At 39.2% G+C, this 26180-nt stretch overlaps 2 protein-coding genes across 3 annotated transcripts in view; one reads left to right on the forward strand and one right to left on the reverse strand.

Moving 5' to 3' along the window:
- Positions 1–13256, reverse strand: part of LOC146487712 (anoctamin-7-like) — a 28794-nt gene extending 15538 nt beyond the window's left edge. Inside the window, exons 1-17 of one of the 2 annotated variants that reach the window (XM_085083951.1) lie at positions 12974–13256; positions 9285–9459; positions 8475–8614; positions 8044–8151; positions 7435–7501; positions 6613–6755; positions 5934–6044; positions 5310–5388; positions 4613–4749; positions 3875–4009; positions 2921–2990; positions 2676–2788; positions 2211–2318; positions 1318–1457; positions 1112–1169; positions 944–998; positions 146–201 (exon numbers count right to left, since the gene is read on the reverse strand). In XM_085083951.1, coding sequence (XP_084940077.1) covers positions 146–201; positions 944–998; positions 1112–1169; positions 1318–1457; positions 2211–2318; positions 2676–2788; positions 2921–2990; positions 3875–4009; positions 4613–4749; positions 5310–5388; positions 5934–6044; positions 6613–6755; positions 7435–7501; positions 8044–8151; positions 8475–8614; positions 9285–9321 — 1557 coding nt within the window. In that variant the 5' untranslated portion in view covers positions 9322–9459; positions 12974–13256. Of the gene's footprint in view, positions 1–145; positions 202–943; positions 999–1111; positions 1170–1317; positions 1458–2210; positions 2319–2675; positions 2789–2920; positions 2991–3874; positions 4010–4612; positions 4750–5309; positions 5389–5933; positions 6045–6612; positions 6756–7434; positions 7502–8043; positions 8152–8474; positions 8615–9284; positions 9460–12175; positions 12427–12973 lie in introns of those variants that run through there. The other variant, XM_085083947.1, reaches the window with a different exon arrangement.
- Positions 13257–13561: 305 nt separating this feature from the next.
- On the forward strand, positions 13562–20335 carry LOC146487713 (membrane progestin receptor gamma-A-like). Its single transcript, XM_085083977.1, has 2 exons — positions 13562–19853; positions 20083–20335. The coding sequence occupies exon 1, from the start codon at positions 14707–14709 to the stop codon at positions 15739–15741; it is 1035 nt and encodes a 344-aa protein (XP_084940103.1). The 5' UTR covers positions 13562–14706; the 3' UTR covers positions 15742–19853; positions 20083–20335.
- Positions 20336–26180: the final 5845 nt, after the last annotated feature.

Consider the following 26180-nt stretch of genomic DNA (forward strand, 5'->3'; position numbering starts at 1 on the left):
ACTGATCAATCTATGTTAGCTTAAGGATCGCAAAACAATCTGGCCCTGGTTTAGTTTCAAACAGGTTTTCTACTTTATTCCTATCCACCATTATAAGTGATCATGAATGATACGGCTACAGGTAGACTTCGTTTGAAAAACTCACCACATGCAGCGGATAGGCCGCACAATACACGCCTTCCTCTACTAATCTACTGATGCCTTGGAGAAATAAAAATAAAATTCATGAATCCTTAGTTAATTAATTTTTTGAGAAAGTGAACAACATCATGGTCACCAATCACTGAGCCTAGCAAAGCGAAAGCATATGAACACCAATTAGTTGATTGGTTGGTTTTCAGTGAGTCGCCATTAAGTAATCCTCGTTTGGTTTGGTTTTGCTTTTCTACGCTCTGTCAGTTGGTTAGCAAAACTCGTGCCACTTTTTAAAATGCAACCAAGAGAAACAAAATCCCAACCAATCGTGACTTGCTCGCACGCGCATTTCTTGGCGCCAGTAAAGGGCCGTTTAAACGGTTTCAACATTTGCTTCAACATGCGTTCAACACAGTTGTTGAACCAAATGTCGGGGGCGTTTGAACAGGTCGTTCAACATATTGTTGAAAGCGTAAACAAATGTTGAAAGCTTGTTGACGGTGTGTTGAATCAAATTTAAATTGGTTTAAACTTTCATTCGATATCGCTTCAACACTTCCTTTATTATTGGAAATGTTGAATGGCGTTGAAACTGTTTGAACACTCCGTTCATCTAATATTTTCCCAATATCCGTTCAACTTTGGTTGAACGAATGTTGGGCGATTATATGTACTTACTTTGAATTCTGATTGGTTCATTGTTCTGTTACGCCTGTTCTGATTGGTTAGAGTGATTCCTTCGGGATTGGTTTCACGACACCCTATTAGTTTACTTTTATATTGGCAGAAAATCTAAACATTAATTTACCTATTTCTCCTTTATTCCTGCTTCCGTAGACTGCAGTCTCCAAAATCTCATTTGCCTACCGAAAAGAATTTGAATAGTTGATATCAACGATGGAGTTTTTCCTTGTCATCACAAAATGAAGAAAACAATTAAAAGTCATTTCAATAAGAAATTTTCTCTGTTGCTCACCACTCGTGTCCTCTCAGTATCTTTGAAGTACGTTTCAGGATTATCACTGCCAATAAACCTGAATGAAAACAAAAAAGATATTTAAGAACATTCAAAATTTGTTGAAAACGAGACAAATGGTTAATTATGTTTGAAACGTGCGCTATTCCCTTAATAACCATTTGCGGCATATCTTGGTGAACAGGTAAATCAGGTTTGGTTCTTACTTGTGTAACTTGTTGGCCTGGAATGTTGCTGTAAAGTAATCTGGAGGTTGGTTAGGGACATCGTCTTTGAAAATATTTGGAATGTGAAATTTGTTCATTATTCTCTCCGACCAGTTGATCTTATCTCCTCCTTCTCTATCCTGTCAATAATAAGAAAAAACCTTTTAAGTCGCATTTGAGCCGGATACTACCTTGGCATAAAGAAGTACAAAAAAAAAAACCCTGTTTAGTTCTTTTCTCCACTCCCCCCCCCCCCCTCCCCAGGATAGGAAGCTAGTAATCTGCCCCAACAATTAGTTGCTAACCATTTCCACACCCTACCCGGGTGGGTGTATGGAGGAAGATGATACAGCTTTAAGACCTATTCACACCACATCTGTCATGCGCCGTACCTAACACATTTTTGGTGTATAGTTGCCTTATGCGGCCATCTTTGTGGCACCATACCATACCATAACTTTTATTTATACACAAAAGGTTTCAAAGCAGTAGCTTACTTAATTGAAATCTGGCGATAAAAAGTGACTCACACCCACGCGATCACGCTACTTTATATGGCGCATGGTAGAAACGGCATCTAATTTGGGCCAAATACAATTTTTGTGAGAGCAATGGTAAGATATCCAGAGCATAAGACAACCTATCTGTCGACCTTTCGATTGGGATTCTTCAAGAGAAAGGTACATTTTTGATCTCTAATATAAGGAAAATGTGAAACCGTTTGCCTTAACACATCATTTTCACTGAAGAGAAAATTACATTCAAGTCCATCTAACACTAAGAAATTAGTTTGCATTGCTTCAGTTACATTACACATGTTAATACTACATTATAACGGTAAATCAATTTTCCGCATGAGATATCATTTTCTAACATAACAGCTTTTTAATTACCTTCAGTGGGCCTTTGAAATTTAGTTCTTCAGCGTAGAACAGCATCACTTCCCACGGCACATGAACTTTGATGAAATGAAGGATGCCTTTCTTTGTGGTTGATTTTTCCTTTCAGAAAATGAAAGCAATACTTTTAATCAACAGTTAACTCAAGTACTTGAGTTTTCCGGTCGTAATTGCTCTAGTTTTTCGAACATGGCCAGAAAACTGACAGTTTATGAATCAGTCACTCGCTGCGTTGGCTGTGACAGTTGAGAAAAACATTTTAAACATTCTACAAAGGATGCCACCTTGGTCCCAACGGCAAAGGATCTCGGGTATCCTTGCATACCTTGATTAGCAAGGGGCGATTAGGCGCGTGGAACTTTGAAGACAATAAACAAACAAACAAAACACATCTAAAACATCAACAACAACAACAACAACAACAACAACAACAACAAACAAACAAATCCTCCCCCTCACCTCTTCAAATTCCAACTGAGATTTTTGTAGGTTGTTCATGTATTTCTTTCTGTAGCGTAGTGTTTCTTTCGGCGTCTCTTCTTCTTCTATTTCTTCGTAAACCAAAACGAAGTCTACAACGAAAGGACGTGAGGGAGATATATAACAGACTGAGCTATTTCTAAAATGTAACTAGAATATAGCTAGTCGCACGAAAAAGTTTCATAACAAAGCTGAAGTGTAGTACAGTGTTGGTGAATACTAACCGATTCTTCTCTTTTGATCTCTGAAGAAACAACCTGCTTCCCCACTCATGTCAATCTCGTCAAAATCACTCTGAAAACAGGAACATAATGTTATGAATGATGTAACCTCGTAAAAACGTTGAGATAAAAATATAAACCGGCTCTGGAAGTAAAATAGGGATCTTGACAGCTGAGTACAAGAACGACTTTCAAATTTCAAACCAGTTAAGCCGCCGTTACACGTTGAAACTTTTAGCTGAAACTTGTGTGCAACGGCGCAGCGAAACAAGTTTCACGAAGTGGTGTTACACGGTGAAACTCTTGTTTTTTCACCACTGCGACCGTTGCGAGCCGTTGCAGAAGAAAGCCGTTCTACTTTTCATTAAACTTGTCTCGCAACGGAACTGCTCGAAAACGTTTCACGAAACCGACCATGTTACACGGTGCAACGCCTGCTGAAACTTGTTTCGCAGCGCCGTTGCACCCAAATTTTTGGCTAAAAGTTTCAACGTGTAACGGCGGCTTTACGTCTCTAGAACTCTCGCTCTTTCCTGTTGCTTACCAGCAGATAAGTTAACCCTAGAAACAAGACTGATGTGACAGGCGGTTATCTAAACAACGCAAACTACATTTGAAAAGTTGTACCCGTATTCAATCTCGTTCTCAATACGCGAGGAAGAGTGTTTCATCAGATATCAAAACACCGGATGTGGGTTAAAGTGGAATTGGATACCTGATAAAAAACTATTATGAGTTTTTGATGTAGCTTCTCAAATCATTATAGTTTATGGATAACTTCAAAGCAAGAGTTCACCAAGATTTTTGGGAGTTGGCGGCTAAACCTTCCTCAAGGTAGTGATTCCCTTTGTTTATCTTCAACTGAATAAGAATGAATGATTCTGAGAATCCTGAGCTTAATCAATTGTAAACAAACAAATAAACAAGCAAACAAAGCTAATCGAACTAGACCCTTACCAGACTATAAAACTCCGAGTTTTTAAACAGTTGCTCGGCGTTCTTTTCCACCAGTAGTGTCACTTTGTCAACAGCGCGTTGAACAAGTTGAACAGCTGCGTCTTGAGGAACTGAGCGAACGTCTACACCGTTTATCTAACAACAAAAATTACAAGAAACTTTTAGAAAAAAAAATTTAGGAATAGCATTTGTTACACAAGAGGTACAGTTTCTGTTAACACAGAAATCCCATTGGCATGAGTTACGTTCCAGTTTCTCCGCGCATGCGTTTTATGGTTTAACTTAGCACACGTCTTTGTAAGAGTTATCCTTTCATTTCATTTCATAGAATCGAATGCATTTTAGAGAGAGGAAGTTCCTAACCGGTATCGAAGAGGTCATGGAAAGGCAAATGCTTATTCCTGCTAAATCCCGTTCAGGCCCGACGAATTGTTGTTTTTTTTTTTCCAGGCTTTCTTTTCCCAACCGCTAACATATAAATACAATTTTCTCTACCTTGTTAATTCTTTCATCCACAATTCAGATATAGGACATTTCATTGTTTTCAGTTGGAAAAGTTATTCACCTTTAGGGCGCGATGCTCAACGCAACAGCTACCCGATGTAACCATATAAAAAACTGCGGAGGGAATTTGACGTTACAACGGAACAGCGAACCTAAATAATCTGGTTTCTGTTAATTGCACGTTGTACGTAGGAAAACGTTTGCTAAATTTAGTTCGCCGCTTTTCAGATATACCTCAAGAAGTCGGTCTCCAATCTTGAGCCGTCCATCACGTTCAGCGGAACTCCCGGGTTTGATGGAGGTCACAAAGATTCCCGGATGACCACGTAGATAATTAGCATCGCTGCCTCCCCGGATGTTAAATCCAAGACCTAAAGGCGAGATAATAAAACACAAGGTTTAAAAAATACGAAATAAAGCCAACCCCTGACTTACAAGGTATCTCTTCTATTTACACTTACTGGTGAAACTGTGAACTACCCCAAGTTGCTCTAAGTTCCAAGAATGGAGGGACTACTTTCTGCATTTAATGGAAACTTCTCGAGTAGCTATTTGTACTAGATTTTACTGCTCTTCAATAAAAGATCCCGTAAAGACCCAGGCAGGCTTTTCATTCTGCGAGAAAATGTCTACTTTGGAAAGCTTTTGCCACGGTTTTCAAGTTTTCCATTCCTTCAAACGGGCAAACGTATAAATATGAGAATTTTCGAAAATTTCCACTTCAGGAAAATCACTGCAGGGAAGTACTGCAATAAGTTTCATTTAAATAGCCAAACTAACTGATAAATTCAAAACGTAACCGCGTTCATGACTCGTCGGGTTAAGTTTCAAATAAACATCAAACACGATCGAGCTTCGAAGAAAAGCAGTTTGCCTTGTTGCTGTTGTGGATCATCATAATCCAGTGAAATAATATTGCTTATTCTAGTACCAAATTCCGGGTCCTTGTATAACTCGATCGCAGATTCTCCGCCTCTTTGAGCGTCCACTGCTCCTTCACGTACAGTTTTCTACGAGAAAAATGGCACGTTAAACTAAGGACACTCGATGAAGCACAAATTTCCCACATTGCTCTTTGCACACTTTTCTGTTTACTGTAGCCTGCAAAATAAGTGTTTTCGTGGGGTCTTGCGCATTTTTCGCTTTTTGACCGCGCGGAAAATTTAGAGCGAGAGCAAAACAACGGAGGAGGGAAGAGGAAAATTAAAGGAGAGAGAGCAGCTCTTTCCTTCCTCTCTTTACCCACTCCCCTCCCCCTTCCTTCCCCCTTCCACGAAAGTACGCAAATTCTTCGCAAGACCAACGTAAGCATGAGGACCATAGATGGGCAAGCGGAAGACTCCATTCAAACAGAGAATCCCGTCCCCGGAGCCCGCTTTTCTTTTGGTCAGCACCAGCATACAAACCTTTCTGTTTTATCGTTTTTGTTTCTTTGTGTTTCACCTGCTTTTAAAAAATTTGAATATATGATTTCAATAATATGTTGTTGCAGCCTTTCGTTAGCGTTCCGCTTTTTCAAATATACATGGCAATCTGGTAAACTACTACAACTTACCATAACTTGTTGCAGCGCCTTTTTCTCCACAAGCAGGACAAGTTTTTTCTTCGATTGAATGAGTTCGACGGTTCGGTCCACTGTGCTGTTCTCCACATTCACGTTATTGACCTTTTTGGATCGAAAACAACATCGGTTAATACGCGGTATTCAAACACATCAATTTTTCAGTTAATTATAGCTTCCACTTAGAGTTTCTGTTAATTGTTTATCTTCCAGTTCATCTCAAGGAGACCTTCAAAACATCAAAGCTTTAAAAAGTCTCCGCCATGTACATTGGAACAAGACGCTTACTAAAACAAATATTTCTCGAATACTTCTGTATTCTTCTTCTTCAGCGGTTTTCTCAGACAAACTAATTATAAAGATTCATTTAAAGTGTTGATACAAAAAATAACAAATAACATGTGATATATATCAACGCCCTTTTGCTGCAAAATCAACCAAGTTACAATGAAATACGTGCTGGATATGACGTAATCACCACAGCTTTCATGGCAATTCTTGTAAGTTCCACTTTTATTATTCAGCGTCTTCTCCGTAACCGCATACAAACTCAATGCAATTTGCTCAACCCCAACAAACCGAAGCTCATGGTATTGAAACATAGGTAAGATTTCTTTGAGTCATTCTGTTAAATCAGTTAAAGCTAACCCAAGTGTGTTTTTTTTCTAAATACCTCTATTAGCTTGTCGCCGACACCAAGTCTGCCGTCTTTGGCCGCCGCCCCATCCCCGTTGATTCGAGTGATGAAGATACTTGGGTCCCCTGGGATATATGGACTATCTTTACCTCCCCGGATGTTAAAACCCAGTCCTCTCCCTGTAAGTAAAGAACAGTGACAAAAACATTCCAACGTTGCTCTGAAAATACAGGCTGATGGGTGCTTTTCATAAAAACACTCGAAGAGTTTTCAGGCCCGAAAGTATATTTCAAATTTGTATTTTAACTATTGGTGGTAATTTTACGTACAAATTAAACTAGCTCATGTGCTTCTCAACTTTATAAAATCTGTGCTGAAGAAAATTGCCACAGAATATAGCTTTTCGGGCGGGAGTATAATTTAGTATAATTAAGACCATCGTTTCAGACTGTCAACAGACTAATGTATTTGTTTATAAGTGGGTCCGCATCTTAAGTAGACAAATGTCTGTCTAGTCATTCACTACTTTATATCTTCTCGTGGCTTGTGTAGCAAGCGAAGAGCTTCCGGCAAGAGGGATCGAAGGCCTCTCTTGCTTCCGAGAAGGAGACCCATCCTCTATTGCTTTTGCCTCTTCTCCTCGAAAGCTATCATTCACCTCTTACGCTCGCTTGGAGAGGAAACGACTGCTACACAGGCTAGCCTTTTTGAAGCTTTTCATCGAAGAGAAAGTTAAATTACAGGGTTTGGCCAGAACGAAATCGGTTTAAACCGTGGTTATGTTAAACCCCCTTCTGAACTTATATCGCTCCAACACGTTTCAGCGAAATGAAAGGAAGATAATAGGATTTCTTTTACCTTTCTTTTCTCGTTGTAATTCAATTTTCATAATTCCATGGGTGGGATTATCATCTTCCTCTGTCAACTGCAAAGAAGAGAGAAAAATTCCACATTTTCGAAACTCACTTGTGTGAAGAGGGCGCCATATTTTTAAACTGAGAGAAGAATCGGGTTACGAGATATGAAACAACTGGTTATAATAGGGCTAGTGTGAAATATTACTATCGCTTATTGATTAATTTGATTTATTTTTGACTTGCAATTGTGAATGGATGTCACAGAAAATGAATTAAACAGAATTAAAGCCGAATCAAATATTAAATTTGTTGTTAAAAGCTGGAAAAACAGTGCCAAGTTACAGTGCGTGAACAAACGTACAAAACGTTTAATCAAACACAAAGTGAACAAACTAGCAGGCAAGCAAACAACCAAACGCGCAAAAATTCAAACGGACAAATGACTTCGTATTTCTTAATCGGGGAACTCGTTTTCCAGGTCGTTTCCAAAGTTAATGTTTCTTAATTCCCAGCTTTAATTTAGCTTCAGGACAGTCTATACCAAGGCCATCATATTAAAGACGCACACTTAGCATCGTCCACCTCTCAATAGTGTACTCTCTCTATGTACCTGAATCGCCCTTTTCTGTACCATAAGAGTCAGTTTTCCTCCTTTACTTTTCCGCACCAAATCCAACGCCTCGTTGTGTGTGACGTCACGTACGTCAGTTCCATTGATCTGTTAATGACGGAATAATAATTTTATTATGAAAACAGCTCTTGCACTGATGTAAACGTTAAAGAAATAGGTCGAAACTTAGAAATATTTACAGTGGTTTATATCCATGTTGTCAAAACAATTATCTTAGAACGGCACGAGGAAGGGTTAAATTCCGAGAAGTGAGCAACTGGTCGAGTAGCAAACTGGTCGAGCAAAGGGCAAGTGTTTTCAATGCTGTTTAGTTTCAAATTGTCTATATTCCTTTTGAGAAAAGCTCACGGAAAATTTACCGTCTTCAACCAATTAGAACCTGCGTTCAGTAAAGGCCATTTGTCACATACCTCCACAATTCTATCCCCCGGGGACAAACGGCCATCTTTTTCTGCGACAGCCCCTGGTCTTAGTCGAGTTATGTAGATACAAGAGTCTCCTTCCCTGAAAGGCTTGTCTCGGCCTCCTTTGACATTGAACCCATAACCATCTGCCAAAGAAAGAAAGATATCAAACATGGCCATGATACTGGAATCACAAGATAATAAAGGGGACATTACACGGGGAAATTTCCTCAGTCGCTAGGATTACGACAGCATTGTTACATGCTGCAGAGTGGTCTGTTTTCCTTTAATTCTCAGGAACACTTAGGATTTGTGGGACAAAATTTAGTTGCTAGTTGCCAAAAAAGTAGACTTGTCTTCGATACTTTTCAAACATTACAAGACAAGTTTCCTCGTATAACAATCTTCTTGCCAGAGTTGCGTTGCAATTTGAATTAATCATAATTACCCCATGCTAAGGGGGCCTTCTAAAAGTGAACTGGTTATAGGATTAACCTTAATTACATGTCCAGCTTTAGCATTAGACTAGGTTTTCATGTGTCTTTGCTTCAACTATATTATTCATGTCCCTATAACCTTAAGTACGTGCGGTAAGCAGACACATCAACAATTGAAGATTACCACTGATTTTGCAAAAATATGTCCATGATTTTAAAACCAAGATATTCATATTTCATTGGTTGCGTGTTTGATTTACATGTTTGAAAAATAAAATAAATTATTCCACTCCTGAAACATTTTTGAAAGCAACTAGCTTACCAATTTAAAACTCAAGTGTCGCGTTAGTGAAATGTTATATCATTATTTCAGTCTCACCTTTCTTCTTTGTAAGTTGCACCGTTAGAGTTTCCATGGTTTCCTGGCTCGCCGCGACTGATTCTGACGCGGGTTCGGACTCAGCCTGATGCTCGGGATCTCCTTCGGGCTCGGGGGGAGGGTCGGGCTCGAGTTCGGGCTCTTCTCGAGGCTCCTCGGCCAAAGGAATTGTTTCCTACAAGGCAACACGGTCAAAAAATTATTCGAATTTGTCACCAGCTCAGTAAAACGTTCCGCGTATTTCAATCAAAATTGATCATGATTAACCTTTCAATAGCTAGGAGAAATGAATAAAGAGATGCTCAGGCCTCCAGATGTGAAGCAAAACGAGCCAGATGCGACATTACTATGCATGAATTAAAATGTGGTGATTATGCCGACTAAATTGCAGATGAAAACAAGCGATTGCGTGAGATCAAAACTATCATCTTAAACAAGCTGGACTCTAAACTGACGCTAATCTACAACTAATTCTTCTGCTGGATTTTAATCGATTGTTTATTGATGAAGCCATTCAAGTTAGTTGTTCTGAATTCGTTTTCTGATAGCCGTATTGTAAAGACCAAACCTGACTGTTCAAAGGAACCCTCAAACGATATCAACATAGTTTGGTAAATTTCTTCAAAGGCCAAATGTCTGAAATGTTTATAGCTGAATATGGCGCGTATTCCGTGATACGTATTCACGCTAAATTTTCTGTAACATTCTGTAAGCCAAGCATTTCTCTCTCAAAACGTGGAAAGTCAGTTAATTTCAAGTTGTCGGTTCTGAGGAAATCAACGAGAGAACTGAATCAAAACTCGTTCTGTTTCCCTCCACACCGCTTCGTGTCTTTTAAACATATATTCAGTAAGAAATAGCTGGAACCGGCTAACACTGACAATTTTCTCTGATCAAAGAGGATTCTTTAGCTGAATATTTCGTTGTGCAGAGAGCTTTTGAAAATTGAATTTTTATTCCTTTGAGGTTTATGCAGCGTTTTTTGCAGCAACCGATGACGAAAAAATATCCTTAAAAGAAATTGTTAAAGAGTCAGCTAAAAGTGATTGCGAGGAAACTCAAAAAACTGATTCACGAGAAAGAAGAAGGAACTACATGTATATTACTAATCAGTGCCTGTAATAAACCTGGTTATACCTTAAAGTAACAATCGACAAAGCGCTGTAAGTGAAGCAATGCTATAAAATGTTTGGTTTCCTTCCGGCCCCTTCCTTTTTCATTCATTATAATAATTTGAAGGATTGACGGGAGGGGGGATAGCGATAAGTGTCACAATCACTAATTTTACCTCCTATTTTAGCACTTTAGTGATTCTAGTGAGGTTTAACGCAATTCGAAAACAATTATCGCAGATTTACAGTTCATTAACTCAAAAATAACGAGTTCGAGGAGATAGACAAAAAGTAAGATTTGATCAAAAGTAGGTGAAATACAGTGTGAGATTCAATAGAAACGAGGAGCTTTCTTCTGAAACAACTCTTATAAAAACTTGATCGCCGGTTTATAATCTTCCTCCTCTCCTTGACAACAAAAAGAAAATGTTTTTTTTTTACCCTAATTATGAAATGACTCCGGCGATCTCCTATTGCCATATTTTATTAGCTATTTCAGTCATGGAAACTCAGCTACCTTTAGCATTTGATTGAAAAGAATAATAAAACGTAGTGTGCATGTTTATTCATACGGTACACCCTTTAAACATAATATGAAGATCAACCTTAATTGCCTGGCTAATGATGCATCAAAGATCGAGCTCAAAGATTGCCGATTAACCAGAGCACAAATCGGCAAAATCAAATGGCAAGGCAAAAACCTTCTGAATGGGTGAAATTTCCTTAGACTTTTGTGTCTAGTACGTTCTCAAAATGAAGTGAACTATGACAATTATTCAGTTGTATAATTATAGTTCGCTAAGCTGGGAAATGAATATTCAAACATTCTTTTTGCCTTTTCGGAAACCGCTTTATAGCCTTGCACAGCGAATTTTACAGCGAAAATGCTATAAGTAACAAAGCTTGAACAAAATCGAAACCGAGAATCTGTCGAAGGATAGACTTGAGTTATTTTGAAGAGGGATCCAAGAGTGCTGTTTGCATGTTAAACACAAGGTGTTTCTACACGAAAGCAACACTATGACGAAATTCCTCACCAACCGACTTTAAATACCTGAGAGATACGAGAAACTTTATTAAACTAAGACAAACTCAGTGTTTAAAGTCCAATTAATAAACGAAACTTTGATTTTCAAATGGGTTAATCGAGTTATTAAAGGAAGGTTTCTTGGAGTTTGGACTCTTTTAAATAACTTTAGAATATAGACTATTGATAACAAGTGTTTACCGGTATGCTGACCAAAATATGGATGCTACTTGGTCCTATACAGAAACGTTTGTTGTTTTCGTATCTTCGGAACACTTGTGTGATCGTATCTCGCCTTTGAAGGCATTTGAAACCACGTTCTCTGTTACAAGATGATTGAAGGAATAAATAGAAAAAGGTCTATTTTAGAATGCCTATTGAATCACTCATTAGCTAACTCGATTTCTAAAAAGTTTAAGTAATGCTCAGGATTGGTTTGTTAATTCACATCGGACTTTATGGAAGCGAATAGTTGTGACATTTATCGAATTGAAAACAAACCCCAGACTGACAAAATGAATGCGGAAAATTTTGAAATTCACGAATGACCTTACAATCCTTCGTGAAAATTCGACTGCTCATTATACTTCAAGAAGCTATTTTCGTTTCAGCATACTTGAAGAAGAGCTTCAGTTAAAGTCGCATTCAGATATACCTCACATCTTATGTTGAAATTCCTAAAGTTGCAAACGAGAAACGTAAAAGCAATGTTGTTGTTTCGGCGCCGACAGTGAATTCATTCAGGTACTCACCTCATCAGCCATCTCAGTTTGGTGCTAAGGGATCAAAATTCCTTCACTTGTCATATACTGAAAACTCCACTCGGAAATATCAACGAGTGATTCTCAATCCTCTGTTGTCATCTTAAAATTTGAACGCCTTCCATGTTTGGGGTAGCTTTAGTGGTAGTTTCACATTTTCCGCAAGAACACAACCGTGGGTAATACGCGCGACCTTTTATGACACAGGAAAAACATTACAAATGCAAATTGTTTGTGCTCATTTTGCATAGAAAATCAACCTTGAGAGCCCCATAGGGGTACTTAAAACAAAAGGCTCTTAAATTCTTTTCTTTGTTTTCCCTCGAGCGTGTCATTTCATTGAAATTATTCGCATAATTATCTCTGACGCAGTATGTCCGCCAAAAATGATGGTTTAAAACTTAAAAAATTAAAAAAAAAATAAACGGTTATTTTCATTTAAATTCTTTTTTAACTGTTATGAATACAAACAATTTGAATAGACATGAGTAGAGTGCCACCTTCTAACTAAGATAAATTGTTCTTTGATCCAAGTACAACTGAATAAAATGGAGATTCGGCCTTTCTCGGCTGCTGTCGGTTGGCAGCAACGAAACAGACCCTGGAACAATCGGCGCGCATTCAGTCGATATACTCATTGATTCCCTACAACAGCTCAATTGGAGGCTTTTAAAATCCATTGCGTCCAGGCCAAAAAAAAAAACAACAAAAAAATTGGAGTTTTCAAATATAAACTCATAATTTTAATCATTACCCTACTAGATGTACTAAACACTTTATACTACCTACCGTAGAATTCGGTAACTTGCCTGGTACGTAATTCAGCTCTGCATGGCCCAGCGTATCGGGTTTTCTCAGTTTTCTATGAATCGCAATGCCGATCACTCAGGTCACATTTTTCCTACAACTGCGATGGAAGAGTCTTCATAAACTTGCCGCCAAAAGACAGCAAAAGGCAAGCTATAGTATACGGCATTCTACTACCGTTCAAAGGAACTCAACTATATAACGGCATTTTAATACATCAGACAATTTTAATTGATATTTTAAGTATTGGCACTGTGCCATAAGAAGAACCTTTCAGTACATGTTTGGTCACGAAAGATATCACATACATTATTATGGATATTGTCGCTGTCACGTCTGGAGCTGTTCTAGCCACCAGTTTATTGAGAACGATATAAAAACAAATTTAAATCAAATTCTTATTACAATGTAAAAAAAAAAAAAAAAAAAAAAAGGAATGGAAGGGAAAAGGAATAAATAAATAAAAGAAGAAATGTTTGACATTAACAAGAATCTCGCTGGTCTTTTTTTGTTGTACGTATAAAAAGCTTTTAAGCTTTACGCAATCATTGCCTGGTGTTACCCAAGAAACGGTCCAAACCGAAAAGGATCATTGCGACCTTATGTTGCCCGAAGGAGAGGACTAAGTACGTTTTTTTGTACGAATAAAGGTAATTTAATGTGTGAATGTGTGAAAAGCCGGATTGTCTTACTAGAAGGATCCTGGTATTTAGTTTTGAAATGTGTTTTTAGCTTTACCGTTTTCATTCTAAAATTCTCTGAGCTTCTAAATCCTGATCAGTTTAGCTCAGGTACAAGCAATATTTAGTAAATCAGAACCCCTCCAAGCGGCTGGCATATCGGAACAGGGCCTCAACGCTGGAAAGATCGCCCGAAAAACGAACAGTTTTGCAGAGAAGCGAAGATTCGAGGGAAACTGTGAAATTTTGAGGACAATCTTTAACCCGAGGGCATTATCAACTGATATATAGCAGAAACCTGGAAAAAGGCTCATTTATTTTATAACCCTCCGAATAATTTCTGAAAAGGCCATGCTTTTATACGGTGGAAACCACAGCGTGATTCTGCTGAACAAATGCAGGCTAACTAGTTCAAATAGATTGGATTACATCAACTAAGATTTAAAACAGTGACGTTCTTTCTTTGTTTTTCTCGACGAATACAAATGGGCGGCTGTTTATATCAAATAAGGCGATTTGTACGACATGACGGGCAGTTTGTCCAATGAGAACTATCCCCGATGTGTTTACCCTGGTTCCAGAGGCCCGTTGTCTAAAAATTGAAAAAATGAGCAAATAACCACATCGGTGCTTAGTATCTCGCAAAACTCGCAAAAAATCCCTCAAATAAACCTTTATTTAGGAAAAACATGCGTTCTGCCCTGGCAGTCACGCAACATAGGTTGCACATGATCGTTCTGTTGCGTGACCTATCACGTTGGCAACCACACAAAACCGATATTGCCCTGCGGAAGTAAAATTTAAATTGATTCCTCTTTGAATAAATGAGTTATTTCTTTCACTTTCTAGCAACACGATCGGGAGACATGTTTCTTTGGAAACCAGAAGCATTTACGGGCATTTCACTCTTTCGTAATTGACTCAACTTAATTTACGTAACCCTCAATTGTTTTATGAGCATGCGTTGCGGTCTGAGATTGTTCAAACATTGCCAAAAGGTCAAAGTCTGTGTAATCTTGAGAAGAAACATTGAAAATGGGAAGCTACCACGAAGGAACCACAGATCTCAATTGCAATCATCCCCGAGGGAAGTTCAATCTTTCAGATTTACAGGTCCCATTTGAGTTCCGTGAACCGTACATCTTATCCGGCTATCGACAACCCCGGATATCTGCGCGAGAATGTTTGGAGAGCATCTTCACGCGCTGCAACGAGACCATCAACGTTTGGTCTCATGTAGTTGCATGTGCATTCTTTGTTTTTCGATCGGTGCTGATCTTTTGTGAACACAATCCATTTAAAGATGCGTTTGTTTATCCTTTGCTCTCTTTCGCCATTGGTACATCGGCGATGTTTTTCATGAGTTCAGGAGCGCACCTGTTCAATTCCATGTCAAGCAAGACTCGCCACGTTTGCTTCTTCTTCGATTACGCAGCGATCAGCGTGTACGCCTTCTCCGCGGGACAAGCCTTTTACTTTTACTCAAGACCTCTGAATTCAGACTGGGTAATCTTCCGTTCATACTCTACTTTCGTAATCGTCTGCACTATTGTGTCATGTTTATCTATCTATTCCTGTTGCGCGTCGAGGCATCGCTGGATCGATTACAAGTTTTTAATTCGCACAGGAACGTTCATGGCTTCTTTCTTCACTAATACTTTGCCATACTGGGTCCGAATGTGGGATTGCCAATCAGAGATCGATTGCAACGCCGTGTCTATTCCATATTTCAAGCGTCAATTTATGTTCTTCGCCGTTGCAGCTTTGGCCAATGGTAGCAGATTACCAGAGAAACTGATTCCTGGCGTTTTCGATTTTTGTGGGCAAAGCCATCACTTTCTCCATATTCTGTGTGCCATTGGTACCGCAGATGAGATGAGAGCTCTTTATCTGGACATGTTAGGAAGGAGAAAGGCTCTTGAGTTGACTGCTGTTCCCACATTTGCCAACAGCCTCCTCTTGACATTGCTGGTCTTAGCTGCTAATGTAGCTGTTGTTTTGTGGTTTACACGATCTGTCAAGTCTTGTGACATTACATGTGAAAGTAAAGCCATAGGTAAAGAAAAATGAGCTACCTAAAGGCTTTGTTACCCCTGGGGAGGGGGGGACACCAATATAAAAGCAACAGGGGTGATTGTCGTACCTTTCAGGGGTTAAAATTCGTGGTTTGGTACCCCTTAGGTTGCTAAAATCTAAAATGACTTCTGTCAAAGGTATGGTGGTACCTTTTACAGTACAGAGCCAAAAAATATGAGAGAAGGTAAATGTCAGTCAACTGATGTGGTATCATAACGGGTTAAAAAAATTTTCAGACCACGCCCACAAAACAGAATTCTGATACCTTTTAAAAGTTTTTTTCCAAATTTCTGAGAATCACCCCGTCACTTTTATATGGGAGTCCTGCCCCCAGGGGGCTGTTGCACTAGGCAGTTTTTTGTGCAACTTGTCTCACAATATTGCGTTGCACCATTGTGACATAAGTTGCATGAATCATTGCCTGGTGTAAAATGCCTTGAAGTGAACGTGCCTTGCGATGTTTTTGTTGCAGTCACCAATGCACAAAGAACTGACTTCTACTTCATGCAACAATTGTGTCAACAAAAAAATTGTGAGACATGCTCGTTTCAACTTGTGTTGCAACAAACTTGTGAGACAAGTTCCAAGAAAAATGGCCTAGTGTAACAGTGCCTTAAGGGGTATGTTGTACAGTGCAAGTTTGCTGCCTATGCCACACTTATGTCAACAAAACACTTGGGCATCATGACTGAGGGTGCTACTGAGTAAAGTTAAATATGGCATGGGGAGGCTCTGCCCGGAAGTTCAATAATACCCCTTTCACATACATAAAATTATAAATTACACCCCTTTTTTCACCTCAGAGACAACTGAAAACCAAAGAATGTCCACAATGTCATTAATGGTAATCGGAATCTTTGTGCAGTAATTTCTACCAGGGATTTCTTCTTAGTTTTTGCTACCCTTTTTCCAAAAAATTCCTACCTATTCAGTTCACAGACTAAATTTCACCTATGACTGTAAAATAGTTATTGTACATTTTGTTACCCCTGTTACATTATGGGGTGAAATGCATCTTGTTTGTGTATGGCCTCCCCCCTCAGGGCTCTAACATTAAATGTAGTATCTGTTGGGCAATACCTCATTCAATATTACTTTTAAACTGTTCATCCCTAGTGACCAAAACTGTCAAGTTCTGAGTTAAGGTAGTTTGTTGCCATGGCAACATGGTGGGATATAAAAGATTTTTCCCATCATTTATTTTCAAAGATATAAGATAAAGTCTGGCATGTTTATATTTAGTGAGAGATTTTTAGTTATCCTATGTTCAATGTTCGCATGCTAAACTCTAGACTAGATTATTTGAATTTTCTTCAATAGGTCACTTGTATTCAGTTCTAAAGGACTGTAAAATTTTGTGAAATTCTTAACTGGAGTAGTCCCTTAGAAATTGGTTCATTTCAACAGCAAAGAAAACAAAACTTTGAACACGGCGAGAATTTCTGCAACCAGAAAGTGACATTCAAGTCACACGTACATGGGATTCTTGCCAGGTTATAGTTTTTACACAAAACAAACTGTGTCATTTAAAGACCTAACAATTCAATAAGCAGCTAGATTTGTTTTCTCTAGCTTTATGCATCAACCTTGAAAAGAGGCTTTATGGAACTGTGTTCAGTGCACATGATAGGTGTGGCAATTAAGCATGTTGAATGAGGTTCCCTTTAATTCTGGATATAAGCCCCCCCCCCCCCCCCCCCACCCTTACATCTCAGACAAAAACATCAATCCAATAATTTGATACATAAACCATCCCAAATTTAAGTCCATGCATTTCTTGGGTTCCCTGTTTAAAGCTGTTAGCTTAGTGAGTGTTTCAAGATGAGTCAAACACAACCAATTTTGAAACCCAAACTTCTCACCAATAATGAGAAATAAGCCTGTACATGGCTTATATTCTGCATTTTATGGTACACATCACATGTAAAGTAATTTTAAAACTTGAGAAGCAAAAACATATTTGTATCCCTGGGGGGAGGGGGGGGGGGGGGTACAGTTTGAAGCATTTTTCACTATTTGTCCACCCAGTGATGTGGCTATGTCAAAAACGGTGCTTCATGGACATTTTGTTCATAAAACCCAAAATTATATGCTCTACCTTGGTGTAGACTCCTTACCAAACCAGAATGTGGTTCTGTATCTATTTTGCGATGTTAGGGCTTAACATGAAGAAACCACATTATATTTGAACTAAAAAACTAAATCATTGAAGGTTGCTGCCTAAGAAAAATTTCAAGTAGCTCGCAAGGCTAAGAGCCGAGAAGTTAGGAGCCCAACATGTGAAGTTTTAGATGCTGCTGCAAAACATTAGGGCACCTGGAGCATTTTCTTGGGTTCTCCAGGCTACTGAGCTCCTGTTAGTCAACAGCCTTGGGAAGCAGCAAACATACACTTTGGTTAATTCATTTTGAAGCTCATAACTTTTAAGAAAAGTTATAGACTGACTCTTCTGTTGGAAAATAAATATAGAACTACATGTACATGCCAAATTTGAGCTAATTTTGAGCAATTTGGGTTTTTAAGGCTCCCAAGTGGTGTATAGGGGGAAGAGAAAAAACAATCTCATCCTGGGAGACAGCGCTTGGCTCCCAGATCTTCTCTATGTCCTGTGCTCCACTCAAATACATTGTAGGTTATAGAAGCTAATTTTACACAGGGTTCACATGGTCATGGAAAGTCATGGAATTTGAAAATTTTCACAAGGTTGTTTTAGCTGACGGTTGAAAAGTAAAGAAATTTAGGACACTTTGTGCCAAGCATCAACACGTTCAGCCAGTGGGGCATTTCACTTATTGTTTTGACCAGTCCTGTTGTTAGCGGTTTACTTCGGCTGTCAGTTTTGAAGTCATCGAATTGGATTAAAAGTCATGGAATTGTAACAAAATTTTCTTTCCCATTTTCTGTTTGAACCCTGTTACAACTTCTATGTTGATTTGTTAAGTCCAGCCCAACTGTTCATTTCACTTCAAAACCTAAATTCTGACAGCAACTAAAGGACCACAGCTCTGAGTAGAAAAAGTTGCAATACAGTGATTTGAGGTTTTTGGTAGAGTGAACTTAGTTAAATATTTGTGAGATTTAGCTTATATTTCAAATACCATTTATTGCTATTTGAGTTAAAGTGTTATTTAAAGTGCCAAGATGTAAGGGTTTGTTTGCCTGGTACTTTAAACCATTTTGCAAGGGTGTTTTGCATTTATTTAGGTTCAATATTTTTTGGTTAATTGAGTTATTTATATTTACTGCGCCTTTCAATAACATACGGACTCTAAACTTCAACCCCAGCTAACGATTTGTGTATTTTACTGCCGTCAATCATAATTACGGCGACAACCGACTGACCCAGGCTGGACTGCGACTGACCACAAAAAATACAGAAACCGACAAAGTGGATCAAAATCCGCCAATCACAGTGCACGAACTCGACCTTTCGACCCTGTGGAGCCAAACGTTGTTTTCTAAGAGGTCCGCTCTAGTGATTGACGGCAGTGAAAAGCGAAACGGTTGGTTGAATTTGAACTTCAGAGATTGTTATAATTACATTCTTGTATAGAAAAAATTTATTAATTTATTTTGAATAATTTTGAGGTAGCGATTGAGGATGGAGGCCAAGTTAACCATCCGATTTTCTAGTTATGATGTTTAGAAATTAATATAAATGACAGGTGAGGAACCAAAAGTGAAGAGTATTTTTAAAAATTGTTCGGACAAGTTTCTCTAAGGTTATCGGTACAGAAGCTTACAAAGGAACAGATAAGACCGTGTAGCACGTGTACTACAATAAAGTACATTATTTAGTTATGTATTTGTCAATTGATTCCTCAAACTGAACTTGTAGTTCCTCTAAAGGATACAGTAGTCCCTTAGTTAATAGGTGGGGGGGGGGGGGGGGGATTTTATTCCCACTTCCGCCTTGTCGGGTTAACTTAGGTTCTGTTCAAAAGGCCTAAAGAAGTAGCTACTACAGTGAGGGCTATTTGGGTATGATAAATTTGTTTACCATTTGACCAAAATCGCCAGTAGATGTGGAAATAAAAGTACCAGTTTTGTTTTTGTGTCTCTGTGATGAAAATACACCCGAGCAACATCCAAAGAATGAGGTTCTGGTTCCCTTAAAGGACCCTAGTCAGCCTCCTCCATTTTCGATGCCATCGAAATTATTGATATTGCATGGTGAAGCGAAATCTTAATGCTTTACTGTAAGTTGTGTTCCTGAAAGTATGTTTCATTATCTTTAGTAGTTTCACAGTGATTTCGTTCATTTCGACATGCTCCGAATAAAATATAATAGCCAAACTCTCGCATATAAACAAAAACAAAGGTGTGGCTGACTAGGGCCCTTTAAGTCGTGGACAAACATTCATGTCACACTTACATAGGACTCTTGCCAGGTTATAGTTTTATTTATTTGTTGATGACTATTAATTTTTTTATAATTATTATTCAAACATTTAATACTTGTCAATAAAAAAATGATACCATACATTGTACTCTGTTAGGGAGTAATAAGTTATTATACCTGTCCGTAATATTGTTTTTTAGTCTATGATTTCTGCAGACTTAATTAAAAAAAACAAACAAACAAACAGCATCTTCATTCAGTGGGTTTGAATCTCAAGTGCAAGTGTCGCTGTTGTGTAAACAGGCACTATAAATTTTGTCCCACTGCAGAACACACTATCTCCTTCTTGAGCTTTTAGAGTATCAAGCCGTTTACTTTTATTCTGAACCTTTGGAATGTGGTACGAGAATTAAAGAAATGGGGCAATTTCCCGAATAATTACAATAAGAAAACACGAACAAGATAAGGGAAGTGGGGGGTTGATCCACTGATAAGGTAGTGGTGGGGAGGGGGGGGGGGGTGAGGGTAAGTGGGTAAGTGATAATGTTCAGTTCACACCGAGGGGAACCTATTCAAAGGAAGACACTGAGATGAGGAAACAGGGTACTGGAGTTTGCCACTGGTCTGTGCTGTAAATGCAATTCGGCTAACTTGTAATTTTGAAAGCAGACCGCGATGCGAAGTTTTCTTACTGGTTTTATTAATGCGAGAATTTCATAGTACTGAGAAAGACACGATCGCCCGGTAAAACGATCGACTCTTTTGTCGCAGGTCTGCTTACGTATTCTCGGGATCTCTGTGAAAAGAAATAAGGCGTTGTATTACTTGTTGACCACGTAGTAGTGTCTTTTAAGCAATGCGGAAGGACAGCTAAAAGACATCAAATGTTACTCTTTATAGGTGATCATGATATGGAATGTGACAGCAAGCTGGCAATCAAGGCGGGTGCCATAGGACATAGCAAGCAACTTTTCCAGTTCCACGAATGGGTGTCCACTAAGAATATGCCGTGCTATGTCAGTTGGATGCGGGAAACCATAAGGGATTGAATAACATAGGGGAATATTGTAACTGATGTCGGGAAGTGGGATCAAAAACAGAAAAACAAAGATTCCATGCCAAAATATCCTGAAACGGTGCAATTCGCTTTTCAGCGTTCCTGATAAATTTTTAAGGAAACTGGCTTTGGCACAGTGTCAGTTGACGGTTTTTAGTCAAGTTCGGTTATTGAGTATGATTGCTAGATCGTGGTGGCAATATCATTCTTTTGGAACAACACCGGCTCTATTAAATTCCCCCTCCCCCTCCACCTTGTCCGTTTCAGGCCCAAGAAAGGGGCTTATTTGACAGAGGGACTTAAACGTAACAGAGCATTTAGGATATTCCACTGGAAATTATGGATAAACCCACAAAAAATTGTTTAACTAGAAATACGTGACTCGCAAAACCTCGCGAAGCGGGGGCTGGGTGGAAAGCCCTCTTTACTCGTATTGTAGCATCAAACGAGGAGATTAAGAGGCGCATAAGAATTTTTTTTTGATGAGCATGGTGTTTTCGTAGTTCCACGGGCTAGTTTGCGGTTGAAAATCTATTTCTGACGGGGTGTCAGTAAAACGCGGGGTCGGGGTCGGGGTCAGGGTCATTTTTTTCTTTTTTTTTTTTCTTTCTTTTTTTTTTTTTAACATCACAGGTCATTTGTGGGTCAAATAAGGATTAAAACCAATATAAAAAAGTTAAGTCTCTAAAGCTTACTAGCTTAGGATAGGTCATCGGTGACGGGAACGCAGTATTAAGCATAATATGCGAAAGAATTCCTTCTAACATAATGTGATTTTTGAAGCTACTCGTGCGTTCCATTATTGTGGTCGTGGAAGCGAAATGTCCCGCTTCCACTGCTTATGGCGATAGAAGCGAAACGTCTCGCATCCACACTCACAATAAATAAACAGTTTTGTCAGGTGAAAGAAGCGAGTTGTTTCGCTTCCTACAACCAATGGGCGACAAGAAGCGAAACGTCTCGCATCCACACTCACAATAAATAAACAGTTTTGTCAGGTGAAAGAAGCGAGTTGTTTCGCTTCCTACAACCAATGGGCGACAAGAAGCGAAACGTCTCGCATCCACACTCACAATAAATAAACAGTTTTGTCAGGTGAAAGAAGCGAGTTGTTTCGCTTCCTACAACCAATGGGCGACAAGAAGCGAAACGTCTCGCATCCACACTCACAATAAATAAACAGTTTTGTCAGGTGAAAGAAGCGAGTTGTTTCGCTTCCTACAACCAATGGGCGACAAGAAGCGAAACGTCTCGCATCCACTCTCACAATAAATAAACTGTTTTGCCAGGTGAAAGAAGCGAGTTGTTTCGCTTCCAACAACCAATGGGCGACAAGAAGCGAAACGTCCCGCATTCAATGACTCTTAGGGGCAAGAGCAATATTTTTCCAAGGTAAAACAAGACGAGGAATAGTTTTCGGCTTGGTTTCGTGAAAGACAGGAACTCGTTTTCGTCTTTAGGAGCTTTAATGGATGTTGACAACTGAACTCTCAAACGCTTTGCTTGTTAAACAACGCGGCGCGCACATCCACACAGAGCGCTGTGATTGGTTCATAATGCGCGTCATCTTCAAGTACATAGCGATGGCGGTTACCCAAAATTAAATCATGTTAAAACTTCACGGAGAAATGCGTATAAATCATTTGAATACCAATCACCGCGCTTGTTGTACGTTCATGTCCTTCATGGAACGTGATCTGTATTGACAGAGCTTTTGTGGGAGCTGACATAAAGAAAGATATTACCTTACTGAATACTCGTAAACACCTTAAGAGAAATAGCTTAGTGTTCTTGTTGGAACCCAAGGGATCCAAAGTTCTTGCTGGCTGTCCAATCAAAAAAGGAACAGATGAAAGTTAGACAGACTTAAGTTCTAAATATTTGATTACGTGAATCAGGCTGATAGTTCTTTCACGTGTGGTACATATCACGTTGCGTTATTAAACTCCATAAAATGTTTTCTTTTTTTAAAACGTAATCACTCTTAATGACTCATAATCACTGAATGTAAAATGTTAAAGTACTCTAAAGCATGCAAAATATAAGGATGTTATTATAAAACTCGTAAATATAAATCAATATACTTAATGTGTCTCAACCAAAAGGTAAAAAGAGACGTGCGAGTGAGGAGATAATCTCTCTAAATTTTGTGTTCTCTTGAGTTAACCTCAGTGTATTGCTACTCAAATGTATTTCGAATATAACACCAAACATGCCATTAACTCAATTAAGCATGGTAAATATGTCTGTTAACCTAAATAGTTCCCAATTTACAAAAAAATCATCTAACTTTAAACATATCTATGTAATTAGATAGCAATCATAACAAGAAAAGGCTAATGCTTGTCCACTAAAACTATGTTTGCAAAGTCATATAAGGAAGGCTTATACTTCACGGTTCCGCAACTAGTATTTCGCCTAACTAGAGCCTTCCCAATTTGAACGGCCGCTTACACTTTGACGTTGTGACCTAGAAACAAATTATCCCGCGAAATAGAGTTGCCGATGGGTCGCCCAACCACCTTGTAAACATGCCCTGAACGGTCCAATCTGAACAACGGTGACCTAACGACTTCAATGCAATTGTAATCTAAATCGGAATGATATCCTAAGCGAACATCCGCTTGAACCAGTCGATATAGGCTATTAACTCGAGTTAACTGGAGCACTTCATTTCACGATTGTGCAAAGCAAATTAAAAACTGAACTGTTTCAGTTCATATATATAGCCTATCGAATTTTCAACATAGTTTAAAGTTTAGCAGACATGTACGATTCTTAAACCATTCCAATTTAGGTTGTAGGTTTACACTGAAGTTGTTTAAAAATTACTGTTAGTTCCAGGGCTACCTCGTCAATGCGCGAGTTTACCGATATCATAGAGAGGACGACTACATTTCGATGAAAGAAAATACCAGTACAAATGCATACGATTAGAAGTAATCTTGTATTATCAAAAAATCTGGTATCATATTCAAAGACTCCAAACGTAGATCATTTTGAGTTGATGTTACTGGATATTTACCCGCATTGCAAAGCTTCAAGGAGGGGGGGAGACACTACTATCAGAAGCCATATAGGTATGTGCCGCCCCAAAGGGTATGGTTTTTGAGCCGTTTAGGTCTGAAAACGGGTATAGACTTTTACCATTATGGTCTGAAATCGTGTATGGTTTTCAAGGGAACTACGAGAGCGTATTCTCAAGTCAAAGTGAATAAGGGAGAAGGCAAAGTAACTGAAAGTATATCATTCGGGCTGAATTTTGCCCATTCTTTGGTTGCATGGTGTTCACCTCCGTTGATTTCGATGCCAAGCTTTGCACTCAGGGCTAAAAACGGGTGTGGAAAATGACCTGTTTTGATCTGAAATAGGATCAGGATTTGGAGAACAGAGCAGCAAACCCCAATCAAGAATTCCGAAGAGTACCCTCCCACACACACACACACTTCTACACAGAGACACAACCCCCCGGTGCAAAGCTACGGTTATGTTCGTAGAATTCAGTATGCCTCTGAGTCCTCTGACTTTACAAGCATTTAGTTGTATGTGGTCTGCCGATCGTCGTTTGAAGATATAGCTTGTTTAACAATTTCGGTATCCAAATCGACAAAGTAGACAGCATATGCCCCCGTCAACTTTACGATTCAAAGGGGCTTTTTCAAGTCTATCTTGTCCGGCTTGAAGATATTAAAGAGGGAAAAAATAAGCTACCTTACCTGAATATATAAGAAAGGCTTTGCTCATTACAGTCGTGGTACAAATAGGGCGCATTAAGTCGGCATATATCTCCACGAACGGAACAGGATGAAACCACGTGCAATCTCGACTGGAAGAGTACCTTAGCATCTAGTGCCCAGGCTTCACCCAACCACTGCAAAACTAATGCGCGAATTTTTATCACCTGACAAAACTGTTTATTTATTGCGAGTTTATTTATCTTGTCGCCCATTGGTTGTAGGAAGCGAAACAACTCGCTTCTTTCACCGGAAAACTGTGTATTTATTGTGAGTGTGGATGCGAGACGTTTCGCTTCTTGTCGCCCATTGGTTGTAGGAAGCGAAACAACTCGCTTCTTTCACCTGACAAAACTGTTTATTTATTGTGAGTGTGGATGCGAGACGTTTCGCTTCTTGTCGCCCATTGGTTGTAGGAAGCGAAACAACTCGCTTCTTTCACCTGACAAAACTGTTTATTTATTGTGAGTGTGGATGCGAGACGTTTCGCTTCTTGTCGCCCATTGGTTGTAGGAAGCGAAACAACTCGCTTCTTTCACCTGACAAAACTGTTTATTTATTGTGAGTGTGGATGCGAGACGTTTCGCTTCTTGTCGCCCATTGGTTGTAGGAAGCGAAACAACTCGCTTCTTTCACCTGACAAAACTGTTTATTTATTGTGAGTGTGGATGCGAGACGTTTCGCTTCTTGTCGCCCATTGGTTGTAGGAAGCGAAACAACTCGCTTCTTTCACCTGACAAAACTGTTTATTTATTGTGAGTGTGGATGCGAGACGTTTCGCTTCTTGTCGCCCATTGGTTGTAGGAAGCGAAACAACTCGCTTCTTTCACCGGAAAAATGTTTATTTATTGTGGTCATAGAAGCTAGATGTTTCGCTTCTATCGCCATAAGCAGTGGAAGCGGGACATCTCGCTTCCACGACCACAATAATGGAACGCACGAGTCGCTTCAAAAATCACATTATGTTAGAAGGAATTCTTTCGCATATTATGCCAACCGTTAATTGCCCATCGGTGACAACACTCGATGCAGTTCCGTATTCTGGCGGACATTGGTTCCGTGAATTGACTACCTTTTATTCTTCTACGAGACAATATGTTTCCTTGAACTAATAAATTCTTGAACTAGAATGTGCATGAACTCATGAACACCCCCGCCGCCTTCCATGATCGTGCTCGTTTGTTACAGTCAATCCATGTCACGGCGCGTGACTATTATTTCCGAGAATGAAATAAACATGCGTTCGAATTCCTTTGTAAAGCTCGGGTGTCAGTAAAACGCGGGGTCGGGGTCGGGGTCG

The sequence above is a fragment of the Pavona decussata genome, unplaced genomic scaffold (genome assembly GCF_977016875.1).
Source record: "Pavona decussata unplaced genomic scaffold, jaPavDecu1.1 SCAFFOLD_14, whole genome shotgun sequence".
Lineage (NCBI taxonomy): Eukaryota > Metazoa > Cnidaria > Anthozoa > Scleractinia > Agariciidae > Pavona > Pavona decussata.